This window comes from Amaranthus tricolor, chromosome 5 (assembly GCF_026212465.1).
Source record: "Amaranthus tricolor cultivar Red isolate AtriRed21 chromosome 5, ASM2621246v1, whole genome shotgun sequence".
Lineage (NCBI taxonomy): Eukaryota > Viridiplantae > Streptophyta > Magnoliopsida > Caryophyllales > Amaranthaceae > Amaranthus > Amaranthus tricolor.
This window is the reverse complement of record NC_080051.1, coordinates 22064907-22086050: the sequence shown is the minus strand read 5'-3', so window position 1 is coordinate 22086050 and position 21144 is coordinate 22064907. Positions and strand designations below refer to the sequence as shown.

The window sequence follows — 21144 nt, the reverse complement described above, 5'->3', positions numbered from 1 at the left end:
TTTCATCAAAATATAACGAATAAATTGATCAAAACAAGTAGAAAATACATTTAACCAATATAATTAATTAGTTAATTATTGATAAGCTATTATTGGTTAAATCATCATTTATGTAATAATTAATTAGTTAATCAATATACAGATGAGAAAATAATTTCTCCCATTCTTAAGTACATGGTTTTAGAAAAGTTTTTATTTTCTATTTGAATTTATACCATAAGAAGAATCTCATGAGATTAATAATTGCCACCAAATTATAAATTGCTATATAAAGTTTTCAAATAAAAAAATTAATTAAATAAATAAATATTTGATATAATAAATATTTTTGAATGCCATACAATCATTTTGACAAGTAAAAATGTGAAGTAATATTTGGCAATATCTCTAAAGAATTATCATTTGTCATTTCACAATTTTATAACAGTGTTTAAAAATTTATCTTTTTTATTTCTTTTATTATATTTGTCAAAGAATTTATGCATGATGTATTTTTCATGATCATTCGATATTCAATAACAGACTGATGTTTTGATTCAGTCATTGCTATTTATATGTAATTTTTTCCATTTGACATTCAATTCATTTTGTCATATTGCCTATTAAAATTTGATTAGTAAATTAATTCAAACAATTACAAAATTATTACATAAAAAATTTTAAGCATTTAAAATTATTTAAAATAAAAATTAATTCAAACAACTACTTTATGATAAACAAAAATACTTTTAAGTAGCAAATTAGACAACTATTACTACTACCCATCATTACCTAGGTAGCTACTGCTACCCCAATCACCCAATATGCTAGTAGCTATTTTGCGTCAAACAAGCCCACAATATTAAACATTAACGTCTTTCATATTATAAAAAACCAATGAAAATATAGATTGATTCATATTGTTTTTAAAATTAATGTTTTACTATATTCAAAAGAGCATTTAATATTTAAAGTTAGTTTTTATGGAAAAATTTATGAAACCCTAATAATGTTAGTTTCTTATATACTCCTATAATTTTGAATAAATTGTGTTAAAATAATCACTATAATGACCTCAAATTGCATGAGAGTCAAGTTTCATTTTATAGAGAATAAATAACTCTTTTTCAAATAAAATTTTAAATTTAATTCTCACCTAACTATTCTTTTTCTCGATTGACATTATTATAAAAAAACTATACATATCTCATATCTTCTTTATTTAAAAATATATAATTTGGCTACGTTCAAACAAAATAAAAGAATCTCACTAGTAGGCAAGAATGATCATATTAAAATAATAACATAAATTTTTAAATGAGACGATTTTGTAGTAGGATTAATTATTAGCCTGATTTTATATATATTAAGAATATTAAAATAATCACTTATAATTTTAAGATAAATAATTAGAAAATAGACTAATTTAGTAGTAAAATAATTTTATACAACACGAGCTGCATAATAAAACGAATTCAAGTTCCTTTTAAACGAAGGAACCCTTACATATTTCTAGGAATTGAAAGAAGCATTATTAAATTAAATTAATGGATTTAAAAAGTCAGAAGAACGATAATATAATGAAAATAAATCCAAATCGCCGCACATAATAGTATGTATCATTATTTGGTTGTGTTTTGAATGATGCCAAAAGATGAAAGGACAATGAATTTCGTTCGCGGAACCTCGTATCTACAAGTACAACTCGCAACTAGTTGACCTAGCGAAAAAAAAAAATCAGAATCGAAATCACACATAGTGAACTTGACACTTGTTTTTTTTTTATACTGGATACAAATATATTGGTTAAAATGGTTGGTCGGATTGATTACAAATAGCATTATTTTTATAGGGTTATTTTCTAGATCGGGTTAATTTTAAATTAGATCGATTTTATCAGGTCATTTACAGTTTTGGTTTTGAGTTGTCCAATGACCCTGGGATTTCACTTTTTTTCTTATGATCATTACAACACGATAAGTCTCGACAAAACATCATAATATGAAATTGAAAAAAATTATAAAATTGAAAAAACAAGTCAAAACAGTTGGATTTGAATTTTATTTTAGTTTTTTGTATAGTTATATTCAAATGACTGGTTAAAATTTTCGCAGTATATTATAACCCACTAATATTCGGTGAGAATTCAGGTCAATTTAAGACCAAATCAAAACTATACAAATCCAAATATAAGGATTAAAAAATTCATATAATGATTCCCAAGTATAATTCTTTATCTTCTTTAACTTTTTACATGAAAAAAAATAGTTTTTTAAGGAATAGTTAATATTAACAATTTTACTTTTTAGTTGTTCCCTTTTAAAAATTCTACCTTTGAATAGGGTTTAGAACTCTACATGCTTTGTTTGACACTAAAATAAACCCAAACCAACAAATATGGTAAAAAAATTTCTAAACTAGACCAATCGTTTAAGACATCAAATTAGAACAGACCATTCTAAAGCATATTGGTTAGGTTTGATTTACGATTTTTAGTTTTTATATCTTATTTTATTTATTAAAATAATGCTATCTTGAGAGCATTCAAGGAAAATTGAGAATATTTTATTTTAAATTCTATATATTTAACATCAAATTATTTCAATCTTAATTTTATCTCCCGGAAGGATTCACATAGAACTACTCCATATTCTTCCTGAAACATAGCCGAGTAACGTATCTTTAGTATCCAAACGAATCACGAACACACCATTAGGAAGTGATTCAAGAATTAAACCTTCATGAATTCATTTTTTTTCTTTTATTTCAGATGAAAAACCCTTAGTTAATACAAATTTTTACTTGAGACCATCTCTACAAGAGACGTCTCAAGTTTAGGCCAACCCAATTTTTTTTTTAAAAAAAATTAAAACTTTCTAAACACACACATATAACATTACATAGTTGGGTATATAATGGTTTGTGTTTCGAGTTATAATATCATGTGTTTGGGTTATAATGTTATATATTTGGAGTTATTACCACCATTTAGACCAATAACCAAACGAACTGTTTTTTCTTCATTATTACTCTTTCTAATCGTTTCTCGGAGATAATATACTTTTGTGGTCATCAAGATGTCAAGCAACCCTCTCATTCCGGTGACAAGGTTAGTCATCTTTTAGCTCAAGTCTATAAATTTGTATAATTCGCCCTTCCATTGGCTCTGTAGAGGGAAAATTTCCCTTAACACATGAACAAACACAAAAGAAAACCCAAGTTAGAGATATTTATATATCCAATAAGCATTGCTTAACCCTTAAAGAAAAAACATATGAGTAACTTCAATGAACTCGTATGCCTAATTTAAAATAGTGAATAGTGTTCGAGTGTTGACTACTTGATAGATGCATTGTTCACATTTATCATCTGAAAATCTTTTTATGATCAAATTTTCATTATTATGGAGTCTATCATGAAAATTTACACTATAAATCATTTTTATTCCTATCATTTACTACTGATTAACCAAAGGGTCGTGAATGATATATATGTACAACTTATAATGATTTTGAGTTCTTGCAATTCTTGGCAAGTCTACAGCTTCTTACCTTTGAATCTGATTTTCGGCAAAATCAATCTCAGCAATTACAATTTTTTGTTCATGCTCTGCAGAACCTTTTACCTCCCCACTCTGCCATTCAGAAACAGAGTACTGATTTTAATTTTCAAATTAATTTACCAAAGTCATGAGAGAAACTTCTTGGCCGTTATCTAAATATATTTGTGTTAAAATGAAAAGAACAAAGCCTTACTGGGCCGACAATCATAGAATGACCCCATATGGTGTAAGGTCCAGCAGAATCTCGGCATGGCGAACAAACAGCAACAAACAGCTACAGTATAAACAGCAATCATCATTGTCGTTATCACCCCTTCTACATCAAATGGAAAAATATATAGGGAGGTTGGAAAGATAGTTTTGGTACCTGGTTATCAACTGCCCTGAAAATAAAAAAATAAATCAAAGAAATGGAAAGTTTATAAATCCCTTTTTAACCATTGAAGCGATCAAACCTTGAATTCACATAGGTACGGTCTGACTACATTACACTGTACTCTTTTGATAAGACACTCATCTAGAGATCTCAAACATTAAATCTAATCGACGAAGGAAATTACCTTATAACATCAAAAAATTATCGAAAGAGATTCACTTTATAAAAGTCTGATCCTTGATTACTTTTAGACACCTAAATCCTCTGAATAGTCGTATAGTGATAAGATCTAGAGTTTCTGGTATGTCGATCCAACTTAGCAAACACAAAATCTATGTCAACCTATAACCCTCAGGTGTTTCAATAGAGGAAATTGATTTCACACTATTTAGATTTAAGTTCATGTGAGGGTCCATTGAAGTCGAGACCGGACAATACTAAATATTTTGAACCGTTTAAGTTATTCTTCTCCTTTAGGTACTTCAATTTGAAGGATGATGACAAAATGTCTTAGTCATCTCAAATTGTACCATATCAGACCGGACAATACTTATTTCTGCATTTGATAACATTTGATGTTTTACTTATTTTATATTTGATGATTAATGGTGCATTAACAGCACTCTTCACTCATATCACATGCTGAGTGTAAGTGATTCAGCAGTAGCAGATCCAATAATTGACAAGATTAAGATACAAATTTCAAAAATAGACAAAGATTTGTTGCCTTTAACTATCTAGATCAATTATACATGAACCAGATTCAAAATTGCTCTCTTCACCATATTATGACATTTAGCAAACGTCCAAGCGATAGTCACGTTTTTTTTTTTTGGTACAATTATAATCCTAAGGATCAAATTGATCAAAATGTTGTTGAGTGTACATCCCAAGTCACACATCGGAAAAATAAGAAAGTGTTGACAAGTTTATAACTGATCCAACTCCAAATTAGTATGAGGCCTTTTAAGAAGGTGCCCAACAACAAATCCGTGAAGGCTCAGGCCCAAAGCAGACAATATCATACTAATGTGTATCATTTATGGCTGGTGGGCTTAAGACATGTAAACTCCACCTTTTCAATTGGAATATCAAACACTATAGATGAATGGAACCTATAGTGTATAATGTACTCATATATCTAGGTCAAAGGGTTCTCGGTGTGAAGGGATATGACAATGTGTATACTTTATTTTGGGACTCTAACCATCAGCTTAACCATTTAGTTGAAATGATTCCTTGACACTTAGTTCCTACTTCAATAATACCTGTATCCACAACAACAGGTGTGTCCCCTGCATTGAATGAGTTCGATTCCATAAACGAAGCACCTCCAGACTCATAATAGTCAAACAAATGTAACTGCAAAAAGTACAATCAAAACCAAAAGAATTTCCCTCTTTCAACAAGAAAATGGTTCAATCACATTCTTATTCTTTTTAAACCAGAGAGCATACTTTACTATACTTCGCTTTGAGCTGTCCATCTGGTCCAAACACACAACATGTGTTATACATTTGACCATTTCTCTTCTCTGGAATTGATCCTCCTACTATTGTGATCTCACGACTACTAGCTACTTCAAACATCATTTGATAAGCTGGTGATGACTTATCCATATCAAGCTCCTCACCACATTTTATTAAGTATTCGTTGGAATAGGGGCAGACCCACATTTCCTATTTATAATGTACTTATCAGCAAAGCAATACAATACAGTATCATCAACATAGATTATCAAGATACATATCAACTATTAGTTTAGATAACTTTTGCAAAATAATCCTTGCAGCTCATAACTGCTGCATGAAACATTTACAACCTTTTTTTTAGTGAATCCTTACAAGATAAAGAAGAACAATGTCAACTATTCATATGTTGTACGCATTAAGCAAATGAATTTTAGATATGCAAGAGAAGAAATCATTTGATTTGTTGAAAACGGTATTGTTGTAGGAATGCAGATTCAGCACAACAAAGGCAAAGCTTTTTAAAAAGTTTATTTCTCCTTGGAATCTAAAGCCTATCTTAATATCAAGAGCCATATTTCTTGTAACAGAGAAGCTCGAACGAGTAAGTGGTGAGCTCATCTAAGTAAGGAGTCAAGAGGCAATGCAGAACATTGCTTGTGCTTAGACGAGCAGCAAGCAATACTGAACAACCAAAGGCTGGATGGCACGAATAAGAGCAAAGACTTAGGGGGAATAGGTACTCAGCTTCCTGAGCAACTCAATATTTGGCTTGAATAAGCGACAAGAACTTTATGCTTTGCACCAAGCACACATGATGACATTGGGGACTCCAAAGTCAAATTTCTTATCTTGTGCGATATATGGAGGATACTAGATTATAGATGAAAACTTGAGAAAAAGTTCAACAGTCTTACTTAACGATAAGTAAAACAATGTGAGAGTTATATTGAGCAAACACCATTAAGGTGTTTGAGTTTATAAGCAAACACTAGAGAGTTTTCGTGTGAGATTTTAATTAATAATGATTGTGTATAGCTATACCAAGAAAATACAAATATTTTATTAGTGAGATGATTAATAGATATACTTATAAAACACTTGAGTTAAGTGCATTGTGTGCTTGTTTGTCATTTTTGTTGTGTTGTCTTGTTCTTAAGCATTTTTCTTTTTCTTTATCTTTGGTTCTTCTATCCATTATTGAACCAATTGCTAGTAGAGCTTGAGCTTTTTGTTGATAATCTTGAGGTTATCAGAGGAGTGAAGATAAAGAAAGAGTAGAGATGAAGATGGATGAAGGTGGAAAGATTTGCAATCAACAATTTGATGGAAAAATCAACCTTTTGGTATCAGATTGTTCGATTGAAGATTTGCTAGTTCAACAAGGCATCCTTGTTGAGGTTTTTACGAGAAACACACCAATAATCTTAAAAGATGCCACGTGGAGGATGGTAAACCCCATTTTGATTCCTTTTATGTATGCTATTTGTTTTGTTTCTATGCGGTTTTTTGTTACATCTCATTCCTTTTACTTTGGTTTATGCCCTCTTTCGAGGAAAGCATGCGTATGTTCGTGGATTTGCTGGTTTTCCACCTTTTTCATGCAAAAGAGTGTTAGTGACGATGCTCCCGAATCCCCCTAGAGATTTTGAGGAAGAATGGAGAAAAATCGAGGATAGGATGTAAGATCCAAGGAGTCCAATCCAAACAAAGAAGAAACAACATTCAAGGAAAGAGTCCAATAAATGGCTCATGGAGGTTGAAACATCAAGAAATTGGTGGATCTCTTGGAAGCATACAAAAATTGGATTTTTTAGCTATGAATTGACCGGTCAGATGTTATACTTCGAATTGTAATGAAAGAGTTATGAAATTTTAAAAATGACATGACAAGGCAAAAGAGAGAGTGATCGATTGTTCCACCCAGAACAACTAATCGTTCACCATACTAGATTCTCGAGCAAAAATGAGCACTCGAGACAGATTGTTGAACGATGGGTTATTCAACCCCAAATGACCCGTCGTTCCCCTTGCGAGTAGGCCAAGCGTGTTTAGCAGAAATATGTCGATGCAAGGTTTTGAACCCCGCGACCTCCTGTACATGCTGCTATCCGCTAGGCCAAGCTAGAGTTGACGCTAAATCTTCAGTGTTGCCATTATGTAACCAATTTTACCTGATCGAGGCCCATTTCAACATTTCGTCAGCTGGGCACGCAATATAATAGGGTTTTAAGCTATTCTATTCTCTCTGAAGGAAACTTGAGGTCGTATCTTCTACTTTCTTAGTGGCGTCAACAGTCTTACCCATAAAAGAACCACATAGACGGCATCTAAAGCAATTTGGTTATCCTCTTGTAACCATTGTAGAATATTTAGAAGATAAGTCATTCGGGTAACCCTTGGTGTGAACACCTCTTAGGAACCACTTATATTGAAACCAAGCCTCGTAGAAGGTTTCTCCCATCTCTCGATGAAGGATGGCATTTTGGAGTTTCGCAACCTTGGTCGGTGGGAGGAAATGAAATGTAAAGCCATAAACCAAAGCTTCCCACGTAGCATACTTTCCTTTGTCCTCGCCTCCTCGGCCCTTAACCAATCCCTTGCTTCACCTTAAAGTGAGTCATGGAAGCAAATCAACCTTAATTGTTCATTTGTAATGCCCACGTGCTTTGTGGTAGCACACTTCCCCCATAAGCTCTTCAAGATGGGTGAGAGGGCATTTTAAGTCGGTTCCTGAGAACTGATCTTGAGATATAAAGTTAGAAATAAATGCTTGATCTCATATTGTGTGGCGGTGATGCTTGGCTACACAATGCTAACACCAAAAGAAGTCACACCGGAATAAGCATATTCCTGGATAGATTTTTAATTTGTCATTGCTCCCAAATCACCTTGTTTTCTCCACCATTGTCATGAACTGTACTGACAAGCAAAACTAAGAAACACATGGGCAACAATTGCCTACTATCCATCAATCCTCCCCTACTCTCGTAAGTGGAGAGTAATAGTTGATGGGGTGGTCACAAAGTTCAACCTTCGTTGATGCCTTGCACCCAACTCTATTCATTATGAAGAAGGAAACCTTCCCAAGATCCAACCCTGTCGGTATCTCAAAAATGATCCTAATGACCCTTTAGCACTGAGCGGGGCAACCCATCTCCTAGGTCTTCATTCAAACCAATATCAACCAATATTCCACCATTATCAAGCCATCAACAAGGGTTGGACTAACCCCAACCCTAGAAAACTACTGAATACTTATAATACTACTCAAAATCAACAAAATTATTATTATAATCATAGATTGTAACATGGATGAACAAATAAACATGAATAAAAGCTTAAGCAATAATGGTGAATCTACAAATAAGCATAAAAAGAGAAAATAACAAGATAAAATTATTATTAGATGGTAAGAGATTAAAACTCATAGATATTAAATCTTCAACCCCCATAGAAATGGCTTGGAAACTTGAAGTAATCACCAATAAAGACTAATATTGTGTAACTTCATGGGATATAAGGCATGTCCGGTTGGACTTGCTAGCTTTGTGCTACCCTATTTTGTAACCATAGCCTTCATCGCCACACTTCCATTTCACGTACTTCTAGTCTCTACCATGTCACCCTTGTATGTTGATTCGTTCACATAAGTGAAGTACTTTTTTCTTAAGAGCTCACATCTTTAGGTCGAGCGATGAGTGAAAAGCTAAACACTTTCAGTGTGGATGTCTTTCGGAAAGCACTAACCCTAAAGTGAGGTTTACTCGCCTCTTTGTAATTGGCTAAGGAGCTTCGGCTCAATCTATTTGTTTGGTGTGTCTCGTGTGAGCCATTTAGAAACTAACCTGGGACCTTAGGTTGTCACTTCAAGTCAATGAACCCAAGATTCCATCTATGTCTTTTTGTGCTTTTTATTTTTTGGTCGGGTTTTTGATGTTTGCTTTTGCAAAGCCAACTTATCAATGCAAGCGTGTTCATCATTTATGCCATTGAGATGCTTTTTGCATGCGTGTGCTATGATTTTGCGAGAATTCATGTTGGTTGCTTTATTGCTCATCTTGCTTGAGAACAAGCAAGGTCTTGCTTGGAGGAGTTGATAAAACTACAATTTGTTTCCTTTTATGCATTCTATTTGTTTTGTTTCTATGCAGTTTTTGTTACATCTCATTTTCTTTGGTTTACACCCTCTTTCAAGGAAAGCATGCATTTGTTTGTGGTTTTGCTAGTTCCACCTTTTTCCAAGCAAAAGTATTAGGGATGACGCTCTCGAATCCCCTGGAGGGAAGAATGGAGAAAAAATTTCTAAGGCAACACTTGGAGAAAAAGTGCAAAAAAGAGTCCAACCGTCATTCAAGGAAAGAGTCCACTAAATGGCTTATGGAAGATGAAACATCAATAAATTGGTGGATCTCTTGGAAGAATACAAAAAATTGGATTCATTAGCTGCAAATCGAATTGTCAAACATCAAATTTCAAATTGTAACGAAAGAGTTATAAAAATTTCAAAATGACAAGGCAAAAGAGAGAACGATCAATTGTTCCACCCAAAACGACCAATCATTCACCATACTAGACTATCGAACAAAAAAGAGCACCCGAGAGTTGAAAGATGGGTCATTCAACCCCAAACGATCGACTATCCCCTCGCGAGCAGGCCAAGCGTGTTTTGCATAAAAATGTTGCTACAGGGATTTGAATCTTATTAAAGCTCATGTTGTTATCCGCTAGGCCAAGCTAGCGTCGATGCTAAATCTTCAATGTTGCTATTATGTAACCAATTATAGTTGGTACAGGCCCATTTCAGCGTTTTGTCAACTGGGGCACGCGATTTAACAGGGTTTTGGGCTATTTTCTTCTACATTTTATCATCCTTAATTTCTCACATTTGGATAGAGTTAATTTCAAAAATGTTTAGAGTTTTAATATTTATCTTTTATATAAATAGGGAGCAATTGTAATTCTGAACTAAGTAGTCATTAGCATATTTTTGTTTTTCTGATTTTTCTAGCTTTTCTTTCTTAAGTCTGTGAACCCTGGTTTTCATTTTAATTTCCTTTATTCTAGAATGAATTCCATCAATCAAAATTTAATCAAGTTTGCTTATTTCAATTATTCATTGCTTTTATTAGTCCTTGTTGGTAATTACTTCAAGTTTCCAAGTCATTTCCATGAAGGCTGAAGATTTGATATCTATGCGTTTTTATTTTTTGTTCACTAATCATTCCGAAACTTTGTAAGTATATCTCTTACCATCTATTAGTAATTTTATCTTGTAATTTTCTCATTTTATGCTTATTTGTAGATTTCACCATTATTGCTTAAGCTTGACTTTTATTCATGTTTATTTGTTCATCCATGTAGCAATCTATATTTATAATAATGGTTTTGTAGATTTTGAGTAGTATTATACGTATTGAGTAGTGTTCTCGGGTTGGGGTTAGCTCAACCCTTGTTGATGACTTGATAATGGTGATATATTGGTTGATATTGGTTTGAATGAAGACTAAGGAGATGGGTTGCCCCGTTCATTGCCAAAGGGTTATTAGGAATTAGGATCATCTTTGAGATACCAACGAAGGTTGGATCTCAGGAAGGTTTAATTCTTGCTCTATGAACAGAGTTGGGTGCCAGGCATCAACGAAGGTTGAACCTTTCAACCACCCTATCAACTAAGAGTTTTACTTTCCACCTTCGAGAGTAGGGGAGGATTGACGGATAGTAGGCAATTGTTGATTGTGGGTTTTACCTTTACTCACGAGGGTGAGGAAGAGGGAGCTCCTGGAGTCAATCCCAAAGCACAATCAAGGATCGAATTGCTCTTCGTTTTATGTTTTACTTCTCTCCAATCAAACCAAAGGAAATCAGAACCTTCACCATAGGACATCCGTCACAAATGAGTCAACTCTATTCCAGTTTTATTTAATAGTTGATCATGTCCCTTTTAATTCGTAGTCATTAGTTTCTCAAATAAACAATCATCTCAATTTTTGACTAATTACGAAAGAAAATTACAATTGTCTTGTCCTTGTGGATTACGACTCGTAAAGTGTTCTATAATATCCGTGTGCTTGCGATTATTTGGGCATAAGAATAATTTCGTCCAATCAGGTGATCCATGAAAAGGAAGGTGAAGAGCCCAGTCCGATTAACCGTTGTTTGCAAAATTAATTATAACTACATTAAGGAGACCAATTCAAGGAACTTGTTAGAGAAGTATCAAGTGATGTATGTTTCAAAGTCTTTGAAAATTAAGCTTTGGTGAGAGTCATAAAAACTCATAAACAAGGATCGTACATAAATGCAAGATCTCATCAATAAATTCATTGTGTCAATTGTTGAATGCTAATGATGAAATGTTGAATGAAGAGAAAACTTTGTTTATTATTGGCTTCTTTTCCCAACAATAAACCTTACTCATTGTTGAGAATAGGAATACTCTTGAGCAAGCATAAGCATCAGTGGTGTCAAGAACGAACAAAAGGTTTAGGGTTTGAATTGAAGAGAAAGAGAGAAAGGTGAACTTTGGGTTGATTGGAGAGAATTCTCATGGAAGTAGAGCTCAATATAGACGAAATACGGACAAACATGGGCGGACAAAAAATTAAGGGAGACATTATATAGATAAAGTGTGTTATTATCGCAAGAACGGACATATACAAATTATGTGCAATGAAATGACTAGAAAACCTCAAAAAGATAAGTATCTTGGAAAAGTGAGAAGGAGTAGAGAAGGGGGAGGCTTGGCTATGTTCAGGAAGATGATTATGGAGCGTTCCTTGTTGATGAAGAAGATGCTTTTGATAAGGAATGGTTGATGGACTCCGACTTTTGATTCTATATTTGTTGTGACCAAAAGAAGTTGACAAGATTCGGCCATGTAACCTTGTCAAATGATGAAAGAGTGAAGGTTGAAGGTTTTTGAGAAATTGTTGTGATCATAATAGTATTTATATGAAGTTAAAAAATGTAAGGTTTTTGTCCATGTTTGGAAGGAATTTCAGACCACCAGGAATATTAGTGGAGAAAGAGTATTCTTTCAAAGCTAATGGTGGAACTTGGAAGTTTGGTATAGGAAGCACAGTACTCATGAAAGGTAAGAGGAGCAAGAGCAAATTGTGCATGTTGACTAGTGATAGTTTCATAAGCCACAAAATTGATGGGTAAAGGCAGGTCACCAAAGAGGTTGACATTTAAGGATAAAGAGTTTGATCCCCGAGGGAGAGAATGTAATATCAAGAGCCAAATATCCAAAAATGAGGAGCTCGAACCAGCTGGTTCGAGGAAGCACGGAGATCGGAGGTAGTTGGCTACCAAAGGAATGCTCAGACAGGCACACAAGTTTTTTGAGCAAGCAACAAGTGTGACCGGGTGAGCATAAGAATGACGCTGATGAGTTGTTCAAAGGGGTGAGTAGAATACTAATAATTGCTCATGCCAGGTTCAAATGCACCGGCAGACCTTTATGCTTTACACCAAGCACGCGTTAAGAATTTAGGAAACTATTCTATGGATTACAAGGAGATTCCTATAGAACAAAGGAAAGCATATGGAAGAGTGTGAAAACTTAACTAAGTTAAAAGCAGAAAAAAAAAAAAAAAAAGTGAGAGTTGTTGTAAGCAAAACAAAGGTTGTTAAGAGTAAGATTGCATTTAGTGGGGTGTTTGGTTGGAGAATTTGGAGGAAGGGAATAAGAATTTAAAAAATGGAAGTCCCAAGTCCTTGTTTGTTTACAAGGAATTGGAATAGGGAAGCAACATAAATTTGATAAAAATTCTATTAAAAAATGTTTTTAAAGGGCAGGGATTGAAGCCCCAAAGTCTCATCTGAAATCTCAATTAATAATGTCATCATTCACAATCTCATATACCAAACACCCACTAACTGTAATTTTGTATAATTACATGATGGCATGTTTTGCATCTTGAAATTCAGTTCCAAATGTTGCATTGATACTATATTTGGCAAATCTAAAATTTGGAAATGTGACATTGGACCAATTCAATAAGAGTCTTGACAATGTAAAATGAGCCAAAAATATCAAAATTTGAAAATTATATATAAATAAGTGTCATTTACAACGCATGAATTTGAAAACCAAAGTTGAACTCTCCATTTCAAATGAACTTACCAAAAAGAATTCAAATCTTTTATTGATGAAAATGGTCTTAAAGATACACATAAAACACATGAATCGTATGAGCATCGTGTGCTTGTTAATTAATGTTGTGTTGGCCTGTAATCAAGCATTCTCCTTATTTATATTTGCTCCTGGTGCGTAACTTTACAACATGTAGTAGCATTCCTTAATATTAGGATCCAAAAAAACCATCAAACTTAGCAAATTAGTGAAAAACAATCGGTCTCTAAAACTTTGATTTATAGGTTCAAGTCCCCCCACCACAACCCCTCCCCCCCCTTCCATCTTCAAAATAGCCGATAATCGACAATCCAGGAAATATACATTTTAATCCACCCTTCTCTGAACATTAGATTTACAAAATTTTACTTCAAAAAGATATACTTACAGGTAAAACAACAAGCTTGGCACCCACATTAGCAGCTTCCTCTAGCATTGTTCGAGCATGAACCAAATTGGTAGCTTTATCATTAGTCACCATTAATTGGCAAAGAGCTATTTTAAACTGCAATATTAATCAGAAAATAAAATTACTGCAAGAGATCATAGTAAGGATAAAAATGGAGGATTGTTGTTCGAAAATTTTGAATTCCATTAACCATAACAGAACAAAACTTATGCATACCTTAGATATACGAGGTTCTGAACCAATTTTAGGAATGATTTGTGAAGCTACGGATGATTCCATGATATTTCTTGTGCTTCTCACTTAATCAACCATAGAACTAACTCTAGACGGGAAAATTTGATCCAGAGCTGCTCCTTCTATGTTGATGAAAAGGCTGAAGAATCTTTGATCCAACCTCGAACACAGTGATTTCCATTTTTTTAAGAATTGCTAGTTGTAGTGTTTTTAATGATTTTGGGGAAAAATAGTCCTCCCTCCGTATCCGCTCAAATGTCAAATTGAACTATTCATCTATCATTTTTTATTTATATTTTGTTTTAAATTTTAAATTTATTTTATAATTAAGTGTGAAAATATTTAGTTGGTGATAATGTAAATTTTTTAATATTATTTTTTTTATAATTTAGATTCATACACTATTAAAAATAATAAAGATATAATTAAATATATACAAATATGAAGAAATAAATGAGGCATTTAAAATAAATATGAAAAAGTATATATTATTTTATATTATGAAAAGATAAGTTAATTATGTAATACTTAATAAATAAAGAGTTATAACTGAAAATCAAGTTATAGTAAATGATATGAGACAAACTAAAAGAAATTGTACCAAATTCTTCAAGATACACAAAGTAAATTGTAATCTCCCCCCTTTAGTGATTAGTACCATTTTCATTTTAGTTATTTTTATAGATGTTTTTCTCATTTTTTCTAATTATCATTTAGACTTTTGTAAACGCATCTAATATGATCTTACTTTATCTTTAATATTATTGTCAAATGTCTATATGCAAATTTCAAGGGACAAAAAGATCAATAATTGGAGTAATCTTAAAAGGGAGGGTCTATATGCAAATTTCAAGGGACAAAAAGATCAATAATTGGAGTAATCTTAAAAGGGAGGGTCTAGATTTACAAGTTTAGAGACGAATTCTTAACTTTATTGAGAATATAATATCTAATTGATTAATATTTTGTCTTATTTTTATTTCTATTCCAATTCTTAAATCTTGATATTGTGGCATGCGCACGAGGGATCCATGGATCCCCTAGGCTTGGCATTATCGATTGAAATTCATGATTTACCACTTTCTTTAGTAGTCGTTTAATCAAATCTCTATTTATTCATCTTTGTTACCCTAAATTAAAACTAACTTTAAAGGTAATTAAAATTATGTTCGACCTAGATCCATTACAAGTAGACTTAACATGAATGAAGGATTCATCTCATACTCATTCAAGAAAAAAAAATGATTGAAATCAGTCTAATAAAATTATATAATTGTCTATAATGTTCTTCATTATCTTTACATTTTACATGACATCTCACACTATAAAATGTTGTTAAATGATAAGTCATAGTCATCAATATTTTAGTATTTCACTCGAAAAAATTTCAAAAACTTACAAATCACAAGAATATACTGATCGATAAAATGATCCATAAGTAATACAAGAGATCATTTACATATTACTTGTAAAAATATAGAAGCATCCTAAAAGTCCAATTATGTTTGTGCTACATTGCTCACCCTATACTGAATAATTGGATATAGACCCTTGTATATCAACACAAATTTAAGAGTAAAATGATAAAATTCTCAGATATTATATATATATATATATATATATATATATATATATATATATATATATATATATATATATATATATATATATATTTATATTTATATATACACATATATATATTTATATACACACACACACACATATATATATATATATATATATATATATATATATATATATATATATATATATATATATATATATATATATATATATATATATATACACATATATATATACACATATATATACACACATATATATATATATATATATCCATTGGAAAATTGATTTCAATTTAACACAAATAATTGCAATAACGTCCAAACTTATCGACTTTATAGTAACATATTCAAAATTATGATTTATATATATATATAATTAAGCATGTATGATTTGACAAGTAGTATATAAAAAAGCCATAATAAAAACAAAAACATGTATTACATAAAGCATAAAATTTACCATGAGAGTTCAACATACATTAGTTGAACTCCGGTAAATTAAAGAAAAAGGACTTATTATTATGCATTGTTAGGACTTTGAGTAGGCGGAGTTGGAGCAGAAACCACTTTCCTTCCACGCTCTGAGCGAGCGCTTTCCGCAAATTTAACACTTCCTTCATGCATTCCCTTTCTCTTCTCATCATCATTGTACTCGGACACATAATACCCCTCTTCATTAGCAGTCTTAGAAGGAGGCAAAAACATACTACCCCATTGTGGGAAATGAACCAAAGCCACAGGCAAAGTACACGCAATAGTCATAATCCCCATATAAGTCAAACCTTCATGAGTACTAAACGTATCCGTTGTGAAGAAAATGAATTGGGTCAACCCAGACCCGATATTGCCCCCAGCTCCGGTAAGACCCGAGATAATACCAAGAGAACGTCTAGAGATAAAGGGGACGATTCCGAAAGTGGCTCCACAGGCAGCTTGAGCTCCTAGGGAGAAGAGGACTAGTGCTACGATTGCGACAGGTAGGGTTTTTGCTAATCCGAGCCAAACGCAGAAGAGGCCTCCCGCGGTTTGGAAGATCCATAGGGTCCAAAGGCGGCCTCTCATGCCGAAGTAACGAGCACTCCAATCGGAAGCTAGACCTCCGAAGGGACGGGAGAATAGATTGGCCATTCCGAAACTTGCTGCGATTATTCCCGCTGTGTGTAGTTTTAGGTTAAACCTGCACCGTTGAAATAAAGTTAAATAAAAATTACAAGTTCTGGTGAGAGACGTTCTCTTAGAGAGCCGGATTATTATATATTTTTTAAAATATTATAAGTAGGCATTAAAAATGATGTAAATAGTTATTTAAGATATTAAAAGTAGGCATTAAGATTAAGTAATTAAATATTAAAAAATAATGTAAATAGATATTAAGTTTTAATAGGTTGAGTTTAAAATACGTCTCTTAAAAAGACAGTTTCTCAAGTGAATAAGTGAGTAAAAATATGGTAACTCTTATAATTTTTTATAATAATGCACAATTTTTAATAATGCACAATTAGAGATATTAAAAATTAAATAAATATATTGAATATAGTGCATAAAATAATAAAGACATTAGTGGTAAATTGGAGGGAATACTAATCCTTATATAATATCTTTGTAATTAAGAGGGATACTCATAGAAGTTGAATGTATCAGCTCTATTGTCTTGTTCCAGATCAGATAGGACAAAATATACGTGCAGAATCCTGTGACTCGGGCCTCAGTATTTGGAATTATTTAATAAAAGTACTACCCTTTAATCAGAGTGTCATCTGAAAAATACTTATGGCTATCTTACTATTTAATTATTTATTTATTAATTAATTATATTGATTATATTAATTTGAATCAGGATTCTCGCATCTAAGATGAAGTCAAACAAGACAATTGGCGTAATGAATAGTACATAACATCACATGTACGTATCTTAATTTTTTGGAAACAACATTTTATAATTTTTAATTTATTGGAGAAATATTTCTTTTGCAACTCTTATAATTAAAAACTAAAAATTCTTTGATTAAAATTATCAGAATTTTTTTATTGAAGGAAAACAAATAAATATAATTAGGGGGAGTCTCTAAAATTTAAACCAATAATACTCCTATTTTTTTGAAACAATTAATACTCCTATTTTAATCCTCGTAATATGAAATTTAAAATTTCCTATGATTATAAAGTACACTAAATTTTTCATGCAAAATCTGTTTTAAAATCTAAATTTTGTTTATTTTTTAAACTCAACAATTGATGAATTAGAAGAGTTATTTTTCACAAGAATAGAGAGTGATTAATTGCTGAATCAAAAATATTAGAATGAAATTTAAATATGCAAAATATATACCTGTCAAAGAAGTATTCAGCAATGACGTTATCGGTTGTCAACTCTACACCCAAGGAGTAGCCATATAGAAGTACAAAGATCCATGTACGGTAGTTGGAGATTGCATACCAAAGTACCTAAATTATACAATCATCACATCCACATAATTAGACAAAACATACATTATATATTTTTAACGGTAATTAAATTACTATAAAAATAATAGAAAACCTAATAAAATAATTAAAGTTATAAAAAAAATCACTAAAAGCATGGACCTATGTGTACCTTACACTTATGTGTAATATACTAAATTTGTAAATCACGGTTATTTACCTAGCAAACCTCTCTTAGAACAATAGCCAGTTTAAAAGGTGTGTTGATAAATAATAACTTTTCTTGGTTCTTTTTGTCAGTCTTTAACTTTTTATGTTGGTCAAACAATGCGATAAAAAAGTATTTAATAAATGATTCTTAAGTCAAAATAAAAAAGTTATCATAAGCAATTTTTTAATGGTTTATAGCTTTTTGACCTATTTTTTGTTTAATAAACAGAATATTTCCAAAAGTGCCAGCATAAAAAAACTAAATTAAATTTTAATATATTAGTCAAATCAGCCAACAACTTCAGCTAAAAGTGATTTGCTAGCAAAGGTACCGAATTAATAATTGATTTTTATTGAAATAATTAATCAAAAGAGTAAATATATTACCTTAGAGAATTTATCCTTGGCAACATCACCTTTCTTTTGCAAAGCACCAAGATTACCATCAGGCAAATCTTGACCAAGAGTAAGCACCAAAATCCCCATAATAATATGCAACAATCCCGGCAAAAAGAAAGCGATCCTCCAAGCAACAAAAGGTGTAGCACCAGCTTTTTTAATAATCTCATAAACAATAGGCATCAAAAGTTGTGTAGCCCCTCCTCCCACATTCCCCCACCCAGCAGCCGTACCATTCACAAACCCAATAATCTTACCATTAAACATCGTACTCATCCAATACTGACACGACACAAAAGTCGCCAAACAAAATCCAATCATAAACCTAACCGCAACATACCCTGACGCATCACTAATCAACGACATACAAAATACTGTTGGGGCAGTCAACATAACAAGAAATGCACAAGCGTATCTGGGACCCATTAAGTCACAAAGTGTACCCATTACAAGTCTAGAGAATACACTTCCTGAAACGGACGCAACAGATGCATTTCCTATGTCTCGTTTGGTAAGGTCAAGATTGTTCCTTATGATTGGGACTAAGGGTGCAGCTGCAAATGTGGATATGTAACACGTGCAAAACGATATCCAACTAAGGTGGAATGTGGTCATATGTGGTTTTGCCAAAGAGAAGATCTTGAGTTTTGTGGCTTTGTGTTCTGAGTCTACTGGTAGAGCAAATTTGGCTGCGGGGTCCACGGGAACTGTGGATGGGGATACCGAGAAGGCGAACGCTTGTTCCCTTCCGGTTACCCCATGCATGGAGCTTCCTGGTTCACCCGCCATAATTTATTTTTTTTATAGCGTTAAATTTTAGGATTTCTTGAGAAATTATATTATGGGTTTAGAAATTGTTTTGGTTGTTGAGGACATGTACCCTAGAAATGGGTTTATATAGGGAATTAAAGTTGACATTTTAAAAGGTGATAATGATGCCAATGGGGATTCCAAAAGGTGTATTACGTATGAGATTATATTTTAATGGAAGATTATGGACAAAAAGTTGGGTTGAAGGGTTATTATGAATATAAAAAAATAAATTATTGTAGGGTTTACAAAGTCAGAAGAATAATTAACGAAAAGAAATTGAATCCTCTTCTCCGCATATATGGAATATACTTGTAATGGGGACCTTATCAGTATTTGAAAAGATAAGATACCTCTTTGGGATCCCTTCTAGCTAATAACTGCATTTTTTTCATTTTTATTTCCCACTTGGGGTAAAAAAATTTCTGTAGAGTTTATAATAATAATATATTAATCTAAGCAAATTTGCAAAAAATAATTAAAATGCTGGAGTCTGGATTACAGTTTTGTCCATTAATTTGACTAAAATGAATCTCACTAGTTTTGAGTATTTGACCATATGTTGCAAATTGTAAGACTGAAAGGGTAAGTATGTACATTATTTAGTCAGAATTTTTGCGGAATTTAAAATCGAAAAAATTGAATTTTTTTTTACCATTTTATTTTCAGCCATATGCTCCAACTAATCATCGACTATTTTCTAAACAGCTATTTGATCGGTGGTTTGTAGCTGACTTTATTATTTAATTTCAATTGTTTTATTTAACTTGAATTTTTTTGCAACTAATCTCAATTTTTTCATTTTAATTAGCTTCTCAATTTTTTGCAACTAACACAATACAATACGACGTCGTATGACTAATACTAAACTAATACGACTAATAAATAATATATACCATTCTAATATGACTAACAGTATACTGATATAACTGTGATATATATTATTATTTCCCTTGTTTTTTTTTTTGCAAATAATTAAAATGCTGTGGAGTCTTGGATTACAATTTTGTCCATTAATTTGAATAAAAATAATTCTCACAAGCTATGACCATGTGTAGCAAATTATAAGATTGAAAGGTTGAGTATGTACAATTATTTAGTCGGAATTTTTATGGAATTTAAAATTAAAAGAACTGAAAATTTTACAGCCCTTTATTTTCATCCTTATGCTCCAATCAATTAATCATCGACTATATTCTAAACAGCCATCGTCTGATCGGTGGTTTGTAGCCGACTTTATTATTTAATTTTTATCATTTTGTAGAACTTGAATTTTTTTTTCAATTTTATTCAATTTAATTAGCTTGAGAAATTTTTCTGCGACTAATACTATACAATATGATTAATGCTAAATTAATACGACTAATAAATAATACTCCAGACTATTCAATTTGAATGTCCCATTTGATTTTGGCACATTTGCTAATGCATATTTTCAATCATAAATATCTCTAATTGTGTTTCAGTAAATTATAAAAAGTTGATATTAATAAAATTTACAATAAGGCGAATCTAACAAGATCTCACTAGCATATGTTTTAACTTA

The 21144-nt window shown here is 32.0% G+C and overlaps 2 protein-coding genes across 2 annotated transcripts; both read right to left on the bottom strand.

Annotated features, from left to right (window-relative positions):
• Window positions 1-3106: 3106 nt before the first annotated feature.
• Window positions 3107-14413, bottom strand: LOC130813744 (omega-amidase, chloroplastic-like). The gene is made up of 8 exons (XM_057679602.1): window positions 14152-14413; window positions 13915-14031; window positions 5375-5596; window positions 5186-5279; window positions 3909-3924; window positions 3735-3815; window positions 3531-3613; window positions 3107-3164 (listed from the first exon to the last, which is right to left on the bottom strand). Exons 1-6 carry the CDS (start codon window positions 14212-14214, stop codon window positions 3746-3748), a joined length of 582 nt encoding a protein of 193 aa, XP_057535585.1. The 5' UTR covers window positions 14215-14413; the 3' UTR covers window positions 3107-3164; window positions 3531-3613; window positions 3735-3745.
• A 1654-nt stretch (window positions 14414-16067) lies between these two features.
• Window positions 16068-19656, bottom strand: LOC130813742 (high-affinity nitrate transporter 2.1-like). Its single transcript, XM_057679600.1, has 3 exons — window positions 18777-19656; window positions 18085-18200; window positions 16068-16932 (listed from the first exon to the last, which is right to left on the bottom strand). The coding sequence occupies exons 1-3, from the start codon at window positions 19575-19577 to the stop codon at window positions 16275-16277; spliced, it is 1575 nt and encodes a 524-aa protein (XP_057535583.1). The 5' UTR covers window positions 19578-19656; the 3' UTR covers window positions 16068-16274.
• Window positions 19657-21144: the final 1488 nt, after the last annotated feature.